The following is a 24412-nucleotide window of genomic DNA, read 5'->3' on the forward strand; positions in this document are numbered from 1 at the left end:
ATACTGAAGTGCAGATAATTGCCACTATTTGCAACAAGTAGTATACTTGATAGTAGAAATCCTGCTATTTTAACATAGTGTAAATAGGTATTTGCACTTAGTGTAAATGGCATATTGCTAAAAATACTGCTATTTTCACTTAGTGTAAATAGAATCCATTGCTAATACGAGATTTGAAAAGTGAGGAAAAAAAAGTTCGGCAAAAGACGGGATCGAATCCGGGTCGATCACGTCAAACAGCCAGCGACTCGCGCTTATCTATCTGCGCCACTGGAGCTGATGTTTTTCAGCCACTTTTAACTAAATGTAAATAGACACCCCGTATTTTTTATTCCATAGTAAGGGCAATTCATACAATACATTTAAACTGAGCTACTTTAATACCATCTCCGAACTTTCTACCACGACACTGCTGTTCTTCGGCTGGTTCTTCCCTGTATACGTTGATTGACAGATGTCTCGTCCAGTCAGCGGGGAGTAATCCCAAACCAATGGCGCTGTCTCAAACTATACCTACCTCTTCCGGTTTGTCTGATTTGTCGTTGTGTTTTCTGATTTGTTAATTTGTTTTCGGATTTGTCGTTTTGTTTTCTGATTTGTTATTTTGTTTTCGAATTTGTCATTGTGTTTTCTGACTTGTTATAATGTTTTCTGAATTGTTGTTGTGTTTTCTGAATTATTTTGTTTTTTAGACTTGCATTTGCGTTTATAATTTGTTATTTTGTTTTCAGAATTGTGATTTGTTTTGCACTTCTCGGCCACCGTACCAAACTGATTGAAATACTGCATTCTAATTTAACGCAACATTTTATATAATTGGGATTTTATACATGCATTATATATTATTGGTATAATTGAATGTAATGTAAGAATTTTTTAGTATTTGGTTTGTTGTAACATTACTATACTAGCTGCAATTTGAGCAACATGTTTTCCAGCATGAATTTAAGATTCGCAATTTGCTTATTTAATTAGCGACCTGAAATATTTTATTTAGTCACATTTTCTTTATAATAACAAAATTCAGAATCCATTAATTTTTTAGGGGAAAAAATATACAGATTTTTCAACTCCACTGCATGTAGAAAAAAACTCATGTTATTTCAGTTAAGCATATAGCAAAAAAAAAAAAAAAGATTTTATTCAAAAAGACAAAACATTTTTTAGAAGCACACTCCATGAATCCATCATTTTGTGAGCCATTTTCTTAATATTAGCATTTATTCTATCATCCTTGTTCAAAGAAAATCACCACTTTCATCTGTATTTTGTATTGTACAGTATATGGTCAGGTCTTGTACCTGTCCAGTGTTCCTCACATTCACAAAACTATCATTCACAAAATCCAGATATATAGATTTCGACTCCATATATGTTTTGATTGGTTCTTTCCTTGAGCTGTCATCTGATTGCCTTTTCTTAACACGTTTGACATGTTGTTTATTAATTCTGTAAGAGCTTAATCAGAGTTCGTCTCTCGGGCTGCTCTCAGAGATGGCCATTGGGCTCTTATCACCACGACTGCGGTCTCCACGGATGTGATGGCGGTCCCAGTCAGTGGCCACAGTCTCATCGTCCCAGATGGTGGAGGTCTCGGTGTCGCTGAAATACCCTGGTTCCCCAGTGTAGTGTGAGGGAAAGAGCAGCAGGGGTTGTACAGAGAAAGCCTTCAAGTTTCTCTGTTTAAAATGAGACATGTATTCCTCCCTACAGAAAGAATACTAGAGTTAGTTCAACTAAAATGCCGGTAACAGTTTAGTTTAGGGACCAGTTCTCACAGTTAACTAGTTGCTTATTAGCAAGCATATTACTAGAATATTGGCTGTTTATTAGTACTTATAAAGCACATATTAATTATTCTCCATGACCATATTTTAGATCCCTTAATATAAAATAACATACCTAAACTTAACAACTAACTATCAATAAGCAGCAAATTAGGTGTTTATTGAGGACAAACGTCGTAGTTAATAGTGAGAATTGGACCCAAACTAAAGTGTGGCCATTATTGTAAGTTCAGTTCTTCATAAATAAAATATATGTCAGTGATAATGCATCAAGTGTTTTAATCCGAGTCTTCTGAGAAGACATGATCACTTTATATGATGAACAAATTTAATTTGGTCTTCATAAACTGATGAATGCACATATGTACACTACTGGTTACATACATTAAAAAAAGTTTAGAATAAATTACATTTTAAACTATATTAAAATAGAAGTTATTTTAAATTGTAAAAATATTTCACATTACAGTTTTTACTGTATTTTTGATCAAATAAATGCAGCCTTGGTGACCACAATAGACTTCTTTCGAAAACATTCAAATAATGTTTGAGTGGTGTACATAGAGCACAATGAATACAATAAATGAGGTTTATTCTCACACATAAAGCAAGAACGGTTTAGCTTCTGTTTTCCATATTTGATGTGCTCCATGTATGTTCATTGATCAATGTTTATATGTGAACAAAAGCCTGAGTTAAATGTGTTGATCGTATAAAGCAACTGTCTCTTCAGAATATTTGGATTAAACCATTCAAATTAGATTAATTTTACAATCTCCTTTTGAAGCATTAAAGTTTTGCTGGCATACATGGACTTTAGTGGAGGGATGGAAATCTCTCGGGATTTATTACAAATATTTGTATCTGTGTTTCAAAAATGAGCAAAAGTCTTATGAGTTTGGAGTGAAGTCTTATGAGTTTGGAATGACATGACAGTGAGTAATTCATAACAGATTCTTTTCTTTCATTTTTGTCCTTTTAAAAAAAATGCTAATTCCCAACATCTGCCAACACTTACTTGGGGTGCTTGTTAAACATAGCTGGCAGAAACTCGTCCACGGGCAGCATCTTGCTGAGCGGCTGAGCCTCCAGAAGCGTCTTTGCCCCCTGCAGTGAAAGGGCATAGCCAAGTGTCCAATAAGAGTAATCTGGGATCACCAGGTTCTTCACTCCCTCCACCCAGTGCTCTGGATGCTTAATGTGCAATCGTTTACGCCCTACATAACTTAAAGAGATGAGAAGAGACAGAAGAGAGAATGGGTACACATGCAAAGACCAGCGACCACTTTGTGGACGCTATAAAGCAGAGGTGCCCAAACTCGGTCCTGGAGGGCCGGTGTCCTGCAGAGTTTAGCTCCAACCCTAATCAAACACACCTGAACCAGCTAATCAAGCTCTTACTAAGCGTGCTAGAAACTTCCCGGCAGGTGTGTTGAGGCAAGTTGGAGTTAAATTCTGCAGGACACCGGCCCTCCAGGACCGAGTTTGGGCACCCCTGCTATAAAGACTCAAAGCGGGAGAGAGGACTGTAAAGTTCTCTTGACCATAATAAAGTGATCATAATAAAACCACAACTCACATTAAGTCCCACAGGAGGCCTGATTGTTTCACATCCTCCAAGATGGTGTTGAGGCGGCTCTTGAAGCTGGGCTCAAACCTGACATCATCCTCCAGTACAAGCACCTGCTGTTGCTGGAGCTCCACCACCTGAGGGCGACACACAAAAAAAGGCAAGGGCATAAAATGACTCATATAGTGTTTACAGCATTGAATATCATACTCTTTCAAATAAAGATTCCAAAAAGGGGATTTTGCAGCAATCCCATAGAAGAACCATTTTTGGTTCCCCAAAGAACCTTTTAGTGAACAGTTCTTAAAATATCAATTTTTTTATTGTGAAGAACATTTTAATAATCTAAAGAAGCTTTTGTGCAATGGAAAGTTTCCATGGATGATAAGGTTCTTCAAGGTACCATAAAGAACCTTTATTTTTAAGAATGCAGTTTCCATTTAATACCATCATAGTACACAAGAGTTTGTGGAGCACGTTTTGCTGTGTACCTTTTTCCAGATGTTGTAATGACTAAGGAAGCAACCAATTTCACCCTTAGTTAGCACACGATCAGCGTAAGGATCTTTATAACCAGGGAGCATCTCAATTCCTAAAGCTCTTAGCTGAGTTGAATTCAGGGCTCTAGGAGAGAGGAGAAACAAGAAGGAGTCATATTTGATTGTGGTGTAATAGCGAAATATAGTTTGCATAGAGAAGGAGAGATGAAGGAGAATAGGTTGAACTCTGACACTGTGTAACTGGTGTGAAAGTGTGGGTTATAATATCATACTTGCCATCCACCGCGTCGGTGAGGGTGACGTCTATGCCCAGCACCTCCAACGAGTGCAGCATACGATCTCTGCGATCTTCCCGATGCTTTAGATTAATCAAATAGACCTTAAAAAAGGGGAAGATAAGAACATTGCATTGACACAGACTGATGCAACTTTCTGCAAAATTCTACATTTAGTTGTCAGTATATCTATACCTGATTGAATGCCATGGTGTCTTTAGGTTTGGAAGCAATGTGCAGATAACGTGATATTTCCAATTTGAAGTCAACTGAGAAAGATAAACTTCAGATTATTTGTCTTTTAAACACAAGGAAACATTTTCTGGTAGAAAGAAGGTCATAGTACTTAAAGGAATTAATGATTGGTGTTAATTAATTATTTAAAGGGGGGTACAATGCTGTTTCAAGCATTCAGAGTTGTTTACACTGTTAAAGAGTTGGATTCTAGAGCGCGCCCACCTGCGCACACAAGGACCGGAGCAAGAGCGCGCCCATCACCGCGCTTCATTCAGCAGTGCTGCACAGGACTCGCTCGGGAAGAAGTGTGTTTTTGGTTGTAAGGGAAAGATAACCTTGTTCAGCTTCCCGAAGAATCCAGCGTTACGTAAACAGCGGATGCAGTTTGTTTTCCGGGGCAGCAACGGAGTTTCGCAAGTGTGTTTGTTGACGAACGTTTTAAACGATCTAAAAGATCCCGGTCATGATTCAGAACTGCAGATGGTAAGGGAAACTGCATCAAATGTCTGTGTTTTGTTGGCAATCAGCGCTCAAGTGCTCGTCACTCTTTAGCTCCGCCCACGGCGCGCCTCCAGGAGCTCGGCTGTTTTCAGAGAGAATCGTAAAGCTGTATCTTTCTTTTAGAAATATGATCAAATTAAAGCCTTTTTGGAAATATATGAAGGATGCAGTACTACTCTATAGCTACTCAAGATTCATATGAGATTGGGTGAAATTGTGTGTGTTAGGTCCCCTTTAATGACAGTTATTGTCATTATATATGTCATTACATATTGTCATGATTAGAAATTTATTGGATAATATATTTTGAATGATGATTCAAAAATGATAGAATTTTAATTGAAGGCCCAGTTCTCCACATGGTTAGTAAATTATTTTTGTACCAACTTCCCATTTGTTATTTGGTCCACTATTGTGGTTTTTATCGGCCACATCCTTCACTGACAGCCTCATGGGGGAATGTATTAAACTTTGATTGAACCATAAAACAATCCATGCTAAATGTGCCACAAACTGTTAGGATCAGGTTGAAACAATTTTGTAAAAAATAAACTTAAGCTTGTTTGTTGAGACGAATATGCAGAGCAGTAGGTGCTACACACAGTGGGAAAAGCACAACATTTGTTCATTTTACTGTTCATCAGGTGTTTAGTTAAATAAATGATCTTTTGGATTGGGGATGACTTTTGTGTTTTCATAGTACAATGAACTCTTTTAACATGCAGATTTCAAAACAAAGTCAAGCTAATCTAATGTGAGGCTCAGAAAGAACAGAGAATGTGTGAGAGATGTCACAAAGGAGTGAAAATTCTCTCTTTCCTGTGAAAACTATACAGAAGGGCATACAGTGAAGTGTTTGTGTTAGCTAGGTAGAGACGCAGAGATAGAACAGGAAGTGGTGAATAGATGGCCCACACCTCTGCTTCACAGTTTATTCACTTACAGATATAGTACTAATACTGTATTTAACGTCACCTCAACACTTATTTACTACACATCACCAGAAAGTCCCTCAGCTTTGTGGCCTGTAAAAACCCTTGTCGGTTCTTCAGATTGTTTTGTGATTACGCAGATTTAGTGATACACACTCAGTGCTTCTGTGAAAGTGTGGCTGAAGCTCTCCACCTCCTCCTCCAGAGTCTGCTTTGTATTCAAAGGCACCGGCAGGTACCCATAATGCTCTTGGTTGCATATGAACATCTGCACACCTGTAAAGAGTTGAAATAGAACGAAAAAATTCAAGCAAATATAAAACATATCATCGTGACCTATAGGTTCCTTTTAAATAGGCTACTTAGATACATTATAGATGTAAGATGTAATTGTTACCTGCTTGTCTTGCAGAAAATGCAAAAGCCATGATATCATCCAAGGCCCAAAGATAGTAATGGTGCACAGGGTAAAAGGCCAGGGCTGCGCTAGCACTTCGCCGCAGGTCTATCAGCATTGTGGAGTGAATCATGGGAACCGGGTGGCAACCAGTACGCTTCCAGTTACGAATGGGAACATAATGTGGTGTTCGCTTATAATACCCCTGCAGAAAAGAAAGAGATTTTCAAGATTCACAAGAGATTTAGAGCATGAAAAAAAATGCTCAAATGCTCATCATGCAGACAAAATGAGAAACACCAAATAAAATCCAACAACAAAAAAAAAACTTTTCAGAATGAATTCTGAAACATTGGATTATGAGTGACTGTATTATGAGTGAGCCATTGAATCGTTCAGTCAAACGATTAATTTAAAAACACTAATTTAATCAGGAATGAAACATTCATGTGTGTTGCTTAGACGGTTGAATAATTGATTGTGACAACATTGTGTTGAAAATGTAAGTTACTCAATATTAACTTATTGAACTATTTTATAAAGACAAATGTGTTCTACTTGTTCGGACACTTCCTGTTGTGATGTACAGGTACGCACAATTTTTTTTGTGCTTTATTGAAGATGAAGTGGATTAAATGCAATATTTGTTACATAAACAGATGTGTAAAATTTACATCAACCTAAAAAAAAAAAAAAGCACTTCATTATTGTTGGCCAGTGCAGCAGTGCCCATCACTTATTCATCAGTTTTGGTTCTGGAAGGATTTTTCCCATAGTGATTTTAGGTAGTCTTCATGAAAGAGCTATAAGCCATGAACCAAACCAACAACCTAGGTGAATCACAACTTAACAAACTTAGATTTTAAGCAAAGCAGTTTTTGTAAATCAGACCAAGGTAGCTTACAAGATTGTGTATCTAACTGCTTTAAAAACTACAATCCCATGAAGCATTGCAAATGACATTATTGAAAATAGAAGTGATGGATAAATATAAAACTACTGATTTAAATGTGTTGATTATGTTGTTTTTGCAAAATATGCATGAACAATCATTTAGGTATTTTAAACATTTAAGTAGGCTATTTTGTCATTCTCAATGCTTGATGATTTATTTTGGTGTGGTTGGCTTGCTCTTTATTCTCTAATCGGTAGAGTGGTATTTCTTTGCAGAATCAATGGTAATGTAGTTTTCTTCATATCATATGAATTCCACCAAACCTGAACGTTCAAAAGGAGCAAAATGCAATATGTCTTCACCTTAACTTGCAATCCTTTTCACACTCTCCAGTCCCAAAATTTACCCGACTTGCGATAATCATGAACACCAACCCCTAAACCTACCCCCAGTGGGTTACAGTATAGGGTACATTTTTTTTGAAAATCTGCCATCACTGACTACGTTTACATGGACATCAGTAATCTAATTATTTACCTTATTCTAAATAAGCCAATATTGTGATTATGGTGTTTACATGAGTTGCTTTTAGAATATTCCTTTCATGTTCTTGTTTTACATGTTATAGTACATAGTTCGATTAATGAGTACGTCACTGAGTACGTTTACATGGACAACAATACTCAGATTTTAATACGATTAAGACAATACTCTGATTAAGAATCTACCATGTAAACAGAGATTTTTGATTAAAGTCATAATCGAAGTAAACAGAAATCGAATTAAGACATGTGGAGTATTCCTATTTTAGTCGCATTACTGAAGTGCAGAATAGACATGTAAACACCTTAATCACATTATTACCGTCGTGTAGGACTTTTCGCTCAACACCCGCCGTCGTCTGTATGCACATACAAATAATTAACTGCACTTGAAGCTTTCATAAAATTAAAAATGAAACACCCAAAACTGTACATGGCATCATCACGAAGATGAACTATATGTTTATACATGAAATTCCGGAGGGGACGTCGGATGGCGTCACGTGGGACGTAATGACGTGTGCTATTAATCGAACTATGTACTATAACATGTAAAACGGGAACATGAAAGGAGTATTCTAAAAGCAACTCGTGTAAACACCATAATCATATTATTGGCTTATTTAGAATATTTAGAAATAATTAGATTACTGATGTCCATGTAAACGTAGTCATTGTTTGAAAATAGCATACTGGTGGGTGTACAAATGACCGTGGGACCTCAGTGTTCATCACACTTGTCTGCTGCAGTTGTATGCCAATGAATATCATTGTAACAAGAACTGTCCTGTACCTGTGAGGTCATTCCACACCAAAAGTTTGAATAGAGTGTTCTTGACTCTAGCATTGGAGCAACCAGCGTCCGATTCTCAGCAATCAGTTGATTCAGTACTCGTGTGTTTGTCAGCAGGTTATCACTGTCTGCAAACTAGAGGACAAATCATTTAAACAATCACATATAACAAAACAAAGAAATATCAAAATACACTCTATTGCCAAAAGTATTGGGACACCCCTTCTTTAGAACAGAAAAAGGCACTTCCAAAACTGTGGCAACAAAGATGGAAACATAATTCATGTATTTAAAAACTGTGTTTCCATCTCTATTGCAGCAGTTTTTGAAGTGTCTAAAATGACTGTACCCATATGTACAAGTCACTTGTGTTATAGTTACCAGATAAGTCATATTTTTAAACTGTATTTTCATTGTTGAAGTTTAAAAGTCTGGGTGTGCGACAAGGAGAAAACAGTGATTTTGACACCTATAAGGAGGTTGAAAAGTATGAAAAAATCATAATAGAAAGGTAGTAAAAAGTTTTTAAGGTGGTTTTATTGTTAGTTTGACTAAGAAAGAGGAATTTGTCCAAAATTATATGTATTTTTATAAATATGACCAAAGAACATAAAAGTGCCCATAGTCTAAGAATCACCCATATATATATATATATATATATATATATATATAATACTGTATAAGATTGCATATGTATTTTTGGTTAACAGTTTGATACATCAAGCTTTTATGGCTCATATAATATAGTACAATATGAGGATCATACCCGAAGAGAAAAAAAACAAAACAATTTCTTTCAAACTGATCAGTGGTTAAAACAGTATAGACTTACATAAAGTGCACATAATATCAGTTGTCGCTATAACTGGCTGCATTTTCATATCATATTTACCTACTATTTTTAAATAATATTGTATGATCCCTTTAACAGTTCTCTGATTTTGATGACAAAATGGTGTAACGACCACTTAAATCTGTGCCTAGACTAAAATGTATTTGATTATTTGAATGCCATTGGAATATATCATATCCAGCCTACACTGTAAACCCCAATGTTGTCATTAATAAAGAAATCAAGTTATCATAACTTAACATTACTTAAAATGCCAAGTTTTGGTGTCAAAAATTAAACAGGTATGTTTAATTAACTCATTTGGGAGCAAAAATCTTTTGAATATTAACTCATTTGGGAGCAAAAAATCTTTCGAATTAAGATTTTAAAGCAGCACTATGTAACTTTTGGCGCTCTAGCGGTTAATAAACAGAACTGCACACATCCCGCGGAAGAACATTCCAACCGGAGCTACTTCTCTAAGTTTATGTCTATGGCGATTCACGCAGGTATGTGTTACTCCGCAGCGGTGACGACCCGACCAGGCTGCAATAGTCCAAATATAAGTACTTATTATAAGTGTACCGTAGTGATTCGGAATAAGACAAAAACGCGGTTTAGAAGGTGAATTCATGATGTACTCGCTCATTATATACAGTTTGCAAATTTTGAACACAGAAAAAGTTACATAGTGCTGCTTTAAAGGGGTCATATGATGTTGCTAAAAAGAACATTATTTGGTTTATTTGGTGTAATGAAATGTGTTTATGCGGTTTAAGGTTAAAAAAACACATTATTTTCCACATACTGTACATTATTGTTTCTCCTCTATGCCCCGCCTTTCTGAAACGCGTCGATTTTTACAAAGCTCATGGTGCTAAAAAAGCTAGGTGTAAAAAAAAATAAAAAAAGAAAATAAACAATATTGAACAGTAAAAAAAAAAAAACAGCGAGGTGTGCTGTGATTGGCCAGCTATCCAGTGCGTTGTGATTGGCCGAATACTTCAAGCATGTGACGGAAATGTTACGCCCCTTACCATACTGTGATGCCGTGTGTCCTCTTTTGGAAGACCAAACAAAGTAGTTTCGCATTCACGACGAAACACAGCGCTTTCACGACATGGCGGCGGCAGCAACAATACTACAGCGAGAACAAAAGTTACGCCTTCTTTCTTTGCGTGAACATTTGGGCGGTGTTATGCGAATCTTCCCACATAGTGAGGTAGATATGTGGGGGCGTGTTAGAACGAGCCGTTTTAGGTAGGCGTGGTTGACTCTTAACTTTTATAAAGAATATCTCTTTGGATTTGAGACTTTAGTCTTTGCAACTTTACAGATCTTCTTTATGCACCAAGAGCTTGTAACACTCCAAAGAGAAAGGAAAAATTGAAATCGCATCATATGACCCCTTTAAAGTGTTTCTGTTGAAAATGTGGCTTAAGCTTATGTCACTTATGATTATGTCACTTAAGCTTATGAGCTTACTCTTAAAAGCATTGTTTCTGTTAAATACATTAATGTAGGTGACAAACATGTCTGTTGTTGTTCAGTGTACTTTTAATTGTTCTGATACTCCAAGTATTGTATTTGTATGTTTTTTTTTATTTTTTATTAAATGTTATTATGCAGTTAAGTCAGTATACATCATCGAAATTCATCTATGTTGTGAAACCCAAATAAAGTTGTTGATGTGAAGGAAAAACTTGTTTTAATGATTTATAAATTTCTTAAAGCCAATAAACACAACAATATATAAACTGGGACATTTGAGTTTAGTCTGTTTGCCTTTTAAGTTATCTGTACTTAAAAAAAATCAGTTAAATCAATGGGAAGACCACATTAGGTGAACTCAAATTAAACTGAGTTGTCAATTTCCCATTACTCAATTAAACTGAGGGAATAACTGTCCTCAAATAATTTGAGTAGTCTCAACTTATTAGGGTTTACAGTGTACTGTATCATATTCGATATGCAAACTTCAGTGGCTTCAAAATTACCAACAGAATAAAACTTTGCTCAAAAACCCTGTTGTACACAATCTACATCCCTTCTGTTGTCTGATTGATAGTTTATACTTTTTTAGTAAATGACCTTTTAGTATACTTGTAAAAATGTCCATATTCCATGGTATTCCAAATCTTCCAAATGTTTGATTTCAACTAAGTGTATATTTTATATTGTTAGTTTAAGATTTTTTTTTGAAAAATCATGTTAAAATGTGAGTATCAGATATGATACATCAGGAAGCTGAGCTAAAATCAGTACAGAAGGAGAGGTAGTCTCACCAGGATGTAGTCTGCCCACTGAGCCCTGGCCGCTGCGAGTGCAGCCTGCCTCAGCTTCATCACATGAGTGAACCGAGACTCCGGCCAGTGCTTGGGACCCAGTTCATCCACATAACTACAAATATATTGAACGAGAACGGAAAGCTTTACACCGACACAAAATGGGTCCTCTTTGGTGAATATATGTCAATTTTATGTTACTTATGGCAGAGAGAATAGTGAGTGATGTAGTGCTTTGAGATTTAGTGTAATGTCATGTATTTTCACCTGTCCTCCTCCACGGTCTGCAGATGTACTGAATGATACAAATGCTCCGCTCCAGACAGCCATGCATGCAGCACTGCAGTGGTGTTGTCAATATTGTGGTCGGTAGCGGCCCTGACATATAAAAAGTCCACGTTAGGACCAGAACTAGCCCACTTTGTATTTTTCTTTTCAACATCATCATCTTGCCATGCAAAACATTTATTCAGTATACACTACTGTTCAAAAGTTTAGGGTCCGTGAGTAATTTTTTCAAAGAAATTAATACTTTTATTCAGAAGGGATGCATTAAAATTGATCATTAGTGACAGTAACGATATTTATAATGTTGCAAAAAATCTATTTCAAATAAATGCTGATCTTTTGGCCTTTCTATTGATTAAAGAAAGAATCCTGAAAAAAAAGTTAAACAGTGAAAACTGAAAATTCCGCTTTTTCATCACAGAAATAAATTACATTTTAAAACATATTAAAATAGAAAAAAGACATTTAAAAAATCTTATAGACTCTATAATAAACTATATAAACTTTTGAATGGTAGTCAGTGCACAAAATTGTTATTCAAGTCAGACCTTAAGCAGCTTGCAATCATAATTAATAAATAAGTCCACTACTTTAGTAGATTATTATTTTTTATTTATTAATTTTTTTTGTTTGTTTTCAGACTGGCTTCCAGGAACCCTCAGTATACAAAATGCAAAAAATAAATTAAAAAAATGCAATAAATAAAAAGAAATAAATAAATGAATTAATAAATTAAATTAAGTAACTTAAACAAAAACAATAATTTTATTTAACTTTATAATTACGAATAAAGAAACTACAGATTTATATTTATTATAAAATGTATTAGATTTTATAGAAATAAATTATATACGAAAATATACTTGGTCACATTTTTGCCATTTATTGGAGTGGCAACCCCCTGTACTTTCTTCTCCATTTCTCCTTTTACCCTTTCACACATTCTTTCACTTCACTGTCATATTTACTTTTCAAGCTTTCCAAGATATTTCAGGCTAAGATGTCATTTAAAGCCCAGAGCTCACTTCAATGTGCGGTCAAATACAAAACCACACATGTATATCTTAGACTGTGTGATAACTTTCAGCAAAAACACATTACAATCCTGTAGTTATTAATAAACCAGTAATCATGCACCTTCAAATATGTGTTGATATAAAAATGCATTCATCAAAATTGAAAACAATATCAAATGATATATGCAATATTCTGTTAAGCTTTATAAGAATGAGGGCTGATATTGATGCAAGTCTTCATGAAATGTTATATGTCTGTTCCTAGCTTCAGCTGATAGCCTATATCTTCCTATTAAAAAGCAAACTATTTTTCATAGAAAATTATTTTGAAATTAACGTTCAAGAATTTGAAAGTAGATATTCCACCAAAATCGGTTACCAGATAGAGATGCGGTCCTTGGGATAATCCAGTCTCTCAATACATCCCAGAAAATAAGGAAGACTGTGCTCACTGTTACGGGCCAAAACCGCAATGACTACTTTGGGCTTGAGTAGAGATGTCTCGTGCAGAACAGGCTCCAGGTCAATGAGTGTATGAATAAAGCCAATCCATGTCTCTAACAGTAACAGTCCGAACAGAAGCTTCCCAGATGCTCTCAGGTCCGTCATAGTGTCTGAATGTGCAGAAGCACGCCGTACTATAGGATACCGGTGAGAGAGGTGAAGACTCACTGACTGGGGAGGTTTGAGTTTGCTTAGCCTACATTATACGCAATGCAAGTACACTCATTTGAATGGAAGGACTGTAAACAAATAACATATAAGCAAATCAATGGCTAAATAAAGGCACACAGCTAAAATAAAACATTTATTAGTGCAATTCATTGTACAGAATGATTAAAAAATAAATAAAAAATGAATTTTTGATGCATTTTCAAATCCACATTGACTAGTCTTCACTGATCGCAGGGTATTTAATGAAAATGCAATTGAAACGTCTTAAGTGTAAGTGTCAATGCTTTTAAGAAAAACAAAAGACATTTAAATGACCATTTTTGCAACCATTTTGCTGCATATTTGGCTCAGAATGAAATTCACACTGCATTTTGCTACAATTATCACACGGTATCATGACATAAAATGGCATTTAAATGATAATTTTGCTACAGTTTTTGCTTGGACATGTTAAGCATATCTAATCAATTTGGGTAATACAATTTCATTTTAATTTTGCAACTTATAAACCGTTAAAATATGTTTTTCATTGACATTAAAACTAGTGTAGAAAATGGCAAACGCAAATTATATAATTGAATTTTCTTTTTTTTTTTATTTTGCACTAAATGTTGCACATATGGTATGGGAAAATGTAAATTTAAATAAAGAAATACAATTGCCATTTTACATATTGCATTGTCATTTTGCATATTACATTTCAAAATGAATTTTGCTCATATTCCATAGTATAATATCTTTTACACTTGTTTCATCAAATGTTTTGTGTTATATATGAAGAGTTTATTTACAAAAACCAATAACTCCGTTTTGTACAATTTTCAAAAATCATGTTTTTTTCATTGTGCATTCCAATCAAACTGCAGTTGGGTTATTTTGATTAAGCAAAAATAACTAATTTTTTTTTTTTTTTAAATACAGCTAATTAACACAATAAAAACATGATAGCATAATAAAAAAAACATGATTTTTGAAAATTATCTATTATCTAGTTATCTATTTTTTTTTTTGCAAATAAACTCTTCATATATTTTTATATTTTATATAGTTTTATGTCTAATATAGTTTCATAGTTCTATTGTCTAAATGTTAAAATAATAATAATAATAATAATAATAATAATAATAAAAACACTTTCAATAAAGAGCAGGTTCCCAAATTGACAACTTTCCCCCATAGAATATGACAATGGCTCAATGTGTATTCAAAAAGTTGCATTTATGAAGACTGACCAGCATATGGAGAAAGTGATGTGTCTTTAAAAGTATGCTTCTGCTCGAATATCAGACTAATATTATGCATTTGAAACAACACCAGGGTGAGTAAATGATACCAGAATTTTCATTTTTGGCTAAACTATGCATTTAACAAAATATTACAAGCACAAATGTTAAGATAATTTGCTAAAAAAGCTAGAATCTACACACTGTTGGCAGTGGCTTATTATTGTATATTGCTTACATTATTTAGGTTTCCACACAGTGTTATTGCACAGTAATGCTAGACTGACATTAGGCTTTTACAGTGAATGTAATTTAATAGCCAAAATATTGTGCATTTTGTTTGTACTAAAGTGATCACAAATGCTTTGCAATGGTTTCTATCCACCCTTCCACTCATCCATCCATCTACAACATGAATTATCACAATTATTAAAAAAAAAGTCCAGTGGCAGGTGTTTTAAAAACCCACAAGTTTTAGATGTTTTTATTTCTTATTTCTCTGTAAACAATGCATTGCACAAGCCATTCTAGATTTCCTAACCCAGGACTGAAGAACAATACTGTCTAAAAGTGCTTTGTAAACTTTCCTTTATGATCTTTTCTTCATAATTCCGTCTTACGTATTTTGCCCGTAATTTGCATCAGCGCTTGACCCAGGAATGTGGCAGAATGCGGATCGTGGCTTTGCTATCACGGGTCATGAGGCGTGTAACCTGATCCAGGGTCAGTCCAGCTACGATTTCCCCATTGACTTCTAGCATCTCATCTCCAACGCCCAGGAGTCCAGTGTAGATGTTCTCCGTGGCACTGTCTCCGACCCATTCCACGTATATACCTATAAAACCAGCATAACTGATTTTCATAAAATACCTCTAAATGATTTGAAACATCTCAAATAGTTATTTTTTTTCAGTGTCATGGAGGCAAATGTGGAGGAAGTAGAAGTCCAACCTGAGTCAGGTCTTCCTTTTCCCCTGGAGATGACAAAGCCAAAGGGTCTATTGTTGGCAGGTCTGGAAAGTTCTATCAGTAAAGTCCCGTCAGAAAAGGCCTGCACCAGCCGCCCTAGTGGACCTGCTCCTCGAGAATCCTCTAGTGACTCCTCTATGTTCTCTTCCTTCTGAAGCTCCCTGAAACACAGGTATCAACAGCTCAATCAGAAAATCGACATATTCAATATGGTTTTACAGCAGAATCAAGAGATCACTAGCTGAGGCAAAAAATATGTCTTTATTGCTAAAAATGTATAGAGATTTTAGCACACACACAATATTACAGACCTTGGTGCCAAACTCAGTGGCAGTGGTAACTCTCCTAAAATAGTGGAACGTTCAAAATTCCTCTTTGGGGACTGTAGACTCTGGACAGAAGATGCTTTACGTAACTGAGCCAAAGGAGACTCCTGATGGCAGAGGCCAACATCACAGCTTTGAAACACCAGATTCTTAATTTACATTAACATACATAAACTATTTGATTTGACTTGGATTTTACTATGATCAAACCTCTGGCATTACATGGACATTATAGGTTAGATTAAAACACCTAAAGTCTTCTTTGGTGTTGCGAAGTACTTTTATTACAGAGTGAATCTCACAAAAACATGTCATATTTCATCTCAAAACGCTACCGTTTTTACAGATTTTTTTAATGTTTTCGGAAAAAGTCTCTTATGCTCACCAAGGCTGCATTTATTTGATCAGTAGTAAAAACTGTAATATTGTGAAATATTATTACAATTTTAAATAACTGTTTTCTATTTTAATGTATTTTAAAATGCAATTCCTGTGATGGCAAAGCTGAATTTTCAAGCATTCTCATTCTCGCACTTTATTGTTTCAATCACATCAGCATATAACAAATACTAGCATTGTGCATAAATATTTTGCAATATAAATAATAGGCTATGTCATTGTTTCTTTTCATAATAAGAATCAAGGGGTAATTGTCATGAAAGTAATACCAATAAAATGCAAGTAGACTATTTTACAGTCCACATTTACATACTATGTGCTTATTATACCAATTACAAATAACTGGGTAATAACTAGGTACTAACCCTGGCCTGAACCTACCCCTAAGCCTATCCTTAACCCATGTAGTTACCTTATACTACCTGTATTTTCTTGGGTAAGTACACTGTAAGTACACGTACTGTAACACCAATCAAAATGCATATTTATTGTGATTTTAGGGTAATATATGACCCAGACTGGTTTTGTTACATTCACTCTATTGGTATTAAGGCTAGTTCACACTGCACCAACATACACCGACTATCACCAGATTACCATTACGTCACTTCTCAGATATTACACGACCTGACAAACAGTGACTGAACATGCTCAGTCAGCCAACACAATCGGCAACCAACAGCAAGAGAGACTTGACAACACACTGATCCGACAAAACCTCATGAATGTCTCTGTTACTGTTGGTTAGCATCTGTCTGTGTGAATTAGCCTTCAGTATTCTATTTTCTATAACCTAATTTCCTCAGCAAGTAAATTCAGTAAACATGCATCTTATGTAAATTTGCCTCTTTAAATAGAAAGCAGTTGCTTCTAGTTTGTTCTGTTCGGTCCACAAGACTGATATGTTGTAAGTCTGCAGATGTATTGTGGTCAGCAGATGAACTACATGACATGTTTTGCAATTTCATTAAACAAAGCTAGAGATACAGTCCAAATGATCTCTTATGATATTGCAAGGGTGGGTGCTACTGTTGATGGACTCTTTAACTCTGTCTTTAACAAAGAAGAGAACTCACTGTGTGGAGAGACTGGAGAGAGGGGGTCCTCTTCAGAGGGACTAGGCCTCTGTGTGTAGGACTTGGGGAGGCAGAACTGTAGCGGGCAGTGGGGGAACACAGGTGCTCCATGCCGTTGGACCGGCTTCCCTTCACCAGCTTACCCATACTGTTCAGTCCCATGGCTGAGAAAAAGCGACGGAGGGATAGCTTAGGACGCCCTTCTCGCTCCCCTGCTCTCCTACACATTAGAGAAAGAAGGAGTCCATAATGGAAGCTGTAAATGACTACAAGATGTTTATCTTATACTTAAACTTAAGTAAATTCTAAAAATGTTGTGTGTTTTTTTTAACCCAAACACTGGGTTCAGCCTCTTTATTGGGTTATTTACACACTGTTGGTAATTTTTGGCTAACCGGGTTCTGGGTTAGTGGCAGGGTTAGTTTAATTTATAGTAGAAACAATGCACCTTTTAACACATCTACCTAACTGCTGGTTTATCTGTGTCAAACTGGATTGTCATTGGCTAAACTACATGTGCAGGTTACTTTATTTCCTGAACAAGTGCAGACCCGAGTTTGAGTTGCTTTCACATTCACACAAATCATGCCACAATTTCATTGCAATCGAATGCATACCACCTCCTACATGTGGTCTCAGGTTCAGCACTTCGGCGCACTCCCAGGGAACACATGACAGCTTTCACATTCATTTTTCAAACTAAACTCATGCCTGTTTGGGTTGTTGGCTTTGCACAAATGCAAATGCATTCACAGGGCGTGCAACACAAAGCAATACTACTACTATTGATGTTTTACCTTGCATCAGGGGAGGGATGTGACTACAGATGTGACATAATAATAAAAAAAAAACTGCAGTTGCACCCTTGCAGTGTAGACAGCAGATATTCCATTGATTATAATGGAAGCAATTTAGTATGATTGCATTGCGGATGTGGTCATGTCATAGATTACCAGTTTAGTTAATTTTAACCTCCTCTACAGTCAAAAATCTGTTATATGACTGCAGGAAAGTGGATCTCAAGGGACAGAGTTGAGAACCTCTGTCTTAAGATATAGCTTACCTAGACACAACTAAACTGTCATCCCAGTGTATTTCAGCCTTTCGGTGCTCTGCTCTCAGAAGTTCTGCCCTCAGGTCTTCTGCTTTGGACGTACCCATAGCTCTCAAAGCCGGGCGGCAATCTGAGGGAACAGGTGCTGTGCAAGTGCTTCTGGGTTCTCTGCAGACACCCTCACCTGCCAAATGACCTGATGCACAACAAAAGAATGAGCAAACATTGTTGGAGTCGGAATCGATAAACCTGAATCAGGTTCTGAATCAGGTTGTTTAAACCTGTTGTTCATGTAGATGCAGAGTCTCCCTATAGCTAACTTAGGGTGTATTCACACGAGTCACGGTTGCCTTGAACCGAGCCCGAGCACGATTGTTCCTCCTCCCCACTCCCCCACTGGCATGCACTCATATTGCACTTTAATGTTCCGGGCCAGAGCACGCTTACGTCATTCACGATGCAACTTTTTGTTTTGAAAAAAAAAAAAACGGGAAGCACTTTCGCTAATAGACTGCCTAATAGATTTATCATTTATGCCGTGCAGCGATTTTCACTTGATTGCGCTGCACGTATCAGATGATTATTACGCAGGCAGCTGACGTTGACGGAGGAATTTGCAGCTGTTCATCAATAAGATGAGAACCAGACCCATTATAATCCTAAATATACTTGATTTAATTCAATTAATTGATAAGTGTACTGTAGTAGTACTAATAGAAGATGTATGCGGTCATAATGATGACAGTAGATCACACAAAATAGTAGCTGTTCCGTGCTCCGGCGTGGTTAGCGATCAGACTACATCCGTACCGCGCCTGAGCCCAACTGAACCATGCTCTGGCCCACCTCTTCCAAGCGAGCCAGGGACGGCCAAACGAACCGCGCCCGGGGACAGTACAGAGCGATCACACTAGTCAAACGAACCAGGCTTTGAGGGTCAAACGCGCTCGGGCACGGTTCAGATCGCCTAGTGTGAGTACACCCTTAGAGCATCGAGAGAAGAACATCAAGGTTTCAGCAGAAAAACTGTCATTAGGTGTGACATCCTGACCAAGTTATTTTGAGCCAGCTAGTGGGATGCCACATTTTATCATTTAACCAGGTAAACTTACCTGTGACTAGGTCACCTGCAGAGTCCCATATTGCTATAGCCTGGAGGTCTGTGGTCAGCATAGACAAGGAATACCTGAGAGAGGATAGTCTGTTGCAAGAAGTCAGTCCTGAGGTGACTGGATGAACCTGAGGGGAGGCACTGAGAGTGACACTGAGGTGCTCTTCAGGCAGTATGTTTTCGTGGTGAGAGCTCCCATCCTGCTTGTGGTCAAGGTGAATTAGGCGGTATTGAACTGAGGGCATTAGCTTGACCACCCGTTGCCCTGTCAGCCGACTCTTGGAACTTGATTTCAGAGCCGATTTGATTGGGAGATGGGGGGGAGAGTCCTTGACATTGCTAGAGAGATCCTTATTCTCAAGGTCAGATGAGGTTTCTGTAGCACCTTGTTCAGGCGTCTTCAATTTAGAGCGAGTAGTTTTATCCTCCAGACTTGACCTGGTTTTGGAGTTCCTTCTCTGAGCCCATAGATCCTGACTTCGAGCATACGGACCATTACCGCTTTCAACTCTGCTTTCTCCTTTCCTGCTCCTTCTTCGAAGCTTCCCAAAAGCTGACGTGTTCTCGCCTGCACCTCCTACACCTCCCCGCCCTACACTTTCTGCCAGGCTGACACCTCCAGTGAAAGTTATACTTTCCATGGTCGGGTGGATGGTTCGGCGACATGACTGGCCAGGGGTGACCCATTGAGGGGCAGCCTTCTCCTGAGAATCTACTATACTGTGTGTTAGTTGGGAATGGCAATCTTTGTTCTGTGCAGGTCCCAAGATGCTTCCACAGGCTTCACATGTCCTGAGCATATCGTCCTTTGACACCAAGGCAGCCAGACACTCTCCCTCCTTGGTTAATATTGCAACAGGGATACCAATGTTTACCCAATTTATTGCTGCCCCCCTGCTTTCCTCAGGGATGTTGTACACCGGATCTGCCTTCGGCTGTTGGGTGGAGTGGGATTTCTCAGCCACCACTGGCCCGCGTTCACGCACCCGCTCCAGGTATCGTCGCTCAGCCTCCTTTTCCGACTCATCTTCGAAACGTACTCGCGTGGGCGATTGGCCATTCCGACGTGAGCGCACCCCACGTTCATGGTTCCTGCCCCGGATATCTGGTGACTGAAGAGGTGAAGTAACCTCCTCTTGAGCCGTGACAAGAACAGCACTGTGCAGTGTAGGTGACACACTGATTGGTAAAACTTCCCTATAAAGCAGATACGAGAGTTTTTACAGAACACCTGGAGATCTGCAATCACTATCTGTATTATCTCTATTACATCACTGCATAATGTTACATAATTATCATTTAAAGCTGAATGGAAACAAATGGCAAATGCATTATTTGTTTGAAGTTAAATAGATTAACATGAATGAAGGCTTTTCATTTATTTGATCATCAACTTGTGACAGGATTAATAATAATGCTTACCAAATATGTGTTCTATGCAGTACACGTGATTATATAACACAGGAAGACAACTCTGAATGAATTGCTTAAATAAATATTTCTGTGTATCTTTGGATATGGGTCATGACTTTAGAGGGGATTGCTTTGGTTTGTTCACAGTAAAAAAGTTAGCTGTAGATGACTTTTAAAAAGACAACCATGCTGCGAGACAACAACAAGAAGGCAGTAGAAAGTGTTGAGGTGACTTACAGGCCCTCTCTTTGACCAAGGCAGGTGGGGGTTTCACTCTTAGGGTTTTGAGAACGTGCTTTGAATCGAGCTCTTTCCAACAGACGCTTTGCTTGTTCATGACGTGGACTAAGAGTTACTTCAGCAGTGGAGATCAGCGGTCTGTCCAAAGCAGAAAATACATTTTACACTCTCCTGAGTAAGTGTAATGATTATTCAAAATGCTATGAACTATTTTGTCAAATGTTTTCATGTCTCAACAGCCATTTAAAAAAGGCTTACTCCCTATTATTTCCATGAACATTAGACTGTCAATATGATGAACTTGCACCATACTTCCCACAAATCAGAAATGAACATACAGAATGTCAGAAGCTTAAATCTGTTTTATGTAATCTCTTTCAAGGGCATGTTATGTGCAAGCCCTAATCTTTAAATGAAGAGATTTTTGTCTTTCACATGGATTTGTATTCTGACAGAGGTCTACCACAGCTGAGTGCAAATGAACAACCGTATTCAATAATGTGCTTGATTGAGGACAATGTGTCTTACCTATAGTTAAACACAGGGTCCTTTGTGATGATTGCTGAGTCCCATTCACCTACTTTGTAGGGAGGTAAATCTGTACAAAAACACATACTGTTGTTGAATAATGAACTCAACCCCATTTGGTATGTGTTATATAATTTCAATGAGTCCGCTACGGCCATTCGCTACAAGACCAGACTCAACATCTGATCATTCCTTTCAACAGGATACTACATGCAAGTGGAAGAATAGTACAAACCCACTGAACCAATATCCTGTAGTCCTGCTGTTACACAACACTCCAGAAAACCAAGCTGGCAGATTTCAGCCTATCTATCCCTATGTTGTGCGGTATTAAAACACCGTTATGTCCACTGCTCCACTTTCTCCCAAACCCTTCCCCCTCATCTGTAATTACGGTGACAGGCAGCCACATCTGTTCTGAGAGATCATACCAACCTCCCTGCTGTGATTTTTTGGCTCAGTGACCCATGGGTGATTAATGCTGGTTAAATCATAAATACAGTGAAAAACTGCACAAGGTAATTAAACGAACACAAACAGATATGTTGAAGAACGCTGGGATCCAAACAAGATTGGACACCATTCACTTTAAGAGATTTTTTTAAATATCTTCTTTTGTGTTCCACATAAGAAACTAAGTCATGACATGAGGTAAGAATGTTCATTCTTGGGCGAACTATCCCTTTGATCTAAGGCATTACCTCTGTGTGGCTCCTTTGGTGGTTGATACTGTCCCTCTGGATGCATGGAAGTATTGATCTCAATAGCATCAACTTGGTATTTGTTCAGGTCTGTCTTGTTCATCTCGACTTTCTCTGCAATAGACAAATACTCTCCCCTGGAGCACACAGTCTCCCAACTGTCTGTCTTCCACAGCCCACCAACTGGATCTGTTGTTGCAATCTCCTTCTGGAGACACTTACGAAAAGCACTTTCCAAGCTGTCAGACCTTTGCAGCTCCTTGTGAACAACAACACCCACAGTCTTTAGTTTTGGCTTCCGTTTCGGACCCTCCTCAGTTGTGGGTGGCACATCTTTTGGAGTCGCCAGTGTGGAAGAACTCTCTGAATTAAGAAGTAACGTCTCTGGTCGTGCCACTCGCCAAAAGCCCTTGGGAGGAGCCCAGTGCCTGGGAGAAGACGTCGTTGACTTCATTGCGATGTCTCCTAGAGGCTCACCAGCTACAACCACTGCAATGTTTTCCAGGCTAGACCCTTCACCAAGCCCACAGGACATTTCTGGTGCACCTTGAGATGTGCTGTCTTTCCCATTTTTGTTGCAAGTCTCTTTTTCTCCTTGCATCCCAGAGTTGGGTTCCAGCACGTCTTTATCGCCAGCGTTTGGCTTATTGCTCTGCTCAGTGTATTCTGTTTGACAAGTAGACAGTGCTTCATCGTCTTGATTTTTCTTCACTGATTCTTCTGCAGAACCCTCTGGTAATAGATCATCTCTCTCCGTCCCCTTTAACTTTCTCTGGGACACTGCTTTGACTTTGGATTGCAGGGCAGAAACTGCCGAACCCGGGGCAGGGGAGCAGGAGGGGAGAGATGCTTTGGATTTTAATATATTGGCGGAGGGTCCACTTTGAGGATCATCTAGTAGCTCAGCACTTTGGTCAGCCAGACTTCTTAGTGGTTGTGTCTCAGAGAGATCCTCTGTCTCCTCATCCATTTTGCACACTTTAAAGAGAAAAAAAATGCCAGACACAAATTTAAACCAGATGAAGAGGAAGGTTTTGCAGAGCCGCTGTTTATGGATTCCATGTTAGTAGATTAAATATTCTTGAATCCCTCTTACGCACAACAAACTATGTAAGAGTTTGCATAATACCAATACTTTCATAGATTATCCACAACAAGAGATCTAAAATGAAGATAAGTTCATGACAAGGTTACACTGTTTAAGATGATGAAAAATATATCGCAATGGATGTATAGTGAATTGACTGTTACAATACTGACTTATCAGTCCCTAATAGAAAACTGATCTCAAAATTTACTGACACAGGTTTCTGAACTGTAAGTATAGACAGATCTACAGTTTGTATGTATTAGTACCTAAAATTAAGTTATAAGAAGTAAAATATTGTATACTTTCTGCATAGGTTTAGGTTAACCATGACAGAGATGATATAGAGAAGGATGCTTTGTAAATAAGATTTATGAAATATTGTTTAAAATAAATATTTGTTGTGATACAAACTGTGATGGAGAATTTATAATTATAACACACACACACATCAACATCAATGTCATTACATTATTATGACATAATATTGACCTAATACATGATATAATATTATATACTGTATGATATCTTACCTTACTTTCACTGATGGTCCATTCGAGTCTGTTACATTTCACAGGTTCAGTTGAATAAATCGCATTTACCCAACATACAGAATCATTCCTGTCTCTCCTTGCCCAGTAATACTTCAATGGCCGAAACCAACAACAAATGCTAACCGTTGATATGAGGAATTACTCCCATGATGTTCCTCTTCGTTCAGCTGTCACCAGCACCGATCACTGTACATCCACTGGTGGTA

At 37.5% G+C, this 24412-nt stretch overlaps 2 protein-coding genes across 3 annotated transcripts; both read right to left on the reverse strand.

The window, feature by feature from the left end:
• Positions 1-1463: 1463 nt before the first annotated feature.
• colgalt2a (collagen beta(1-O)galactosyltransferase 2a) lies at positions 1464-13459 on the reverse strand. The gene is made up of 12 exons (XM_016478007.1): positions 13230-13459; positions 11814-11924; positions 11547-11661; positions 8430-8564; positions 6200-6404; positions 5959-6078; positions 4328-4401; positions 4130-4236; positions 3849-3981; positions 3367-3494; positions 2806-3012; positions 1464-1707 (listed from the first exon to the last, which is right to left on the reverse strand). The coding sequence occupies exons 1-12, from the start codon at positions 13457-13459 to the stop codon at positions 1464-1466; spliced, it is 1809 nt and encodes a 602-aa protein (XP_016333493.1).
• Positions 13460-14722: 1263 nt separating this feature from the next.
• LOC107681679 (uncharacterized) lies at positions 14723-24412 on the reverse strand. 2 transcript variants are annotated; one of them, XM_016477996.1, is made up of 10 exons: positions 24191-24412; positions 22566-23543; positions 21865-21934; positions 21334-21474; positions 19685-20880; positions 18582-18768; positions 17519-17738; positions 16029-16150; positions 15700-15878; positions 14723-15583 (listed from the first exon to the last, which is right to left on the reverse strand). In XM_016477996.1, coding segments are annotated over exons 1-10 (3288 nt in total). In that variant the 5' UTR covers positions 24192-24412; the 3' UTR covers positions 14723-15389. The 2 variants fall into 2 exon arrangements, with proteins under 2 accessions (XP_016333482.1, XP_016333483.1); XM_016477997.1 differs by having other exon boundaries at positions 24186-24412.

The sequence above is a fragment of the Sinocyclocheilus anshuiensis genome, unplaced genomic scaffold, assembly GCF_001515605.1.
Source record: "Sinocyclocheilus anshuiensis isolate Anshui unplaced genomic scaffold, SAMN03320099.WGS_v1.1 scaffold436, whole genome shotgun sequence".
In the NCBI taxonomy this organism is placed as follows: Eukaryota; Metazoa; Chordata; class Actinopteri; order Cypriniformes; family Cyprinidae; genus Sinocyclocheilus; species Sinocyclocheilus anshuiensis.

What these genes read in the sequence shown, in the direction of transcription:
- LOC107681679 (XM_016477996.1), bottom strand. An exon ending in GACCCTGTGTTTAACTATAG is followed by an intron (nt 21,475 to 21,864) that starts GTAAGACACATT and finishes TGCTTTGGACAG; the next exon opens with ACCGCTGATCTCCACTGCTG. An exon ending in GACAGTTTAGTTGTGTCTAG is followed by an intron (nt 17,739 to 18,581) that starts GTAAGCTATATC and finishes TCTAATGTGTAG; the next exon opens with GAGAGCAGGGGAGCGAGAAG.
- colgalt2a (XM_016478007.1), bottom strand. Translation starts at nt 13,459, where the DNA reads ATGACGGACCTGAGAGCATCTGGGAAGCTTCTGTTCGGACTGTTACTG. An exon ending in ATTTTCTGCAAGACAAGCAG is followed by an intron (nt 6,079 to 6,199) that starts GTAACAATTACA and finishes AACTCTTTACAG; the next exon opens with GTGTGCAGATGTTCATATGC. An exon ending in GGCCTCCTGTGGGACTTAAT is followed by an intron (nt 3,013 to 3,366) that starts GTGAGTTGTGGT and finishes CATCTCTTTAAG; the next exon opens with TTATGTAGGGCGTAAACGAT.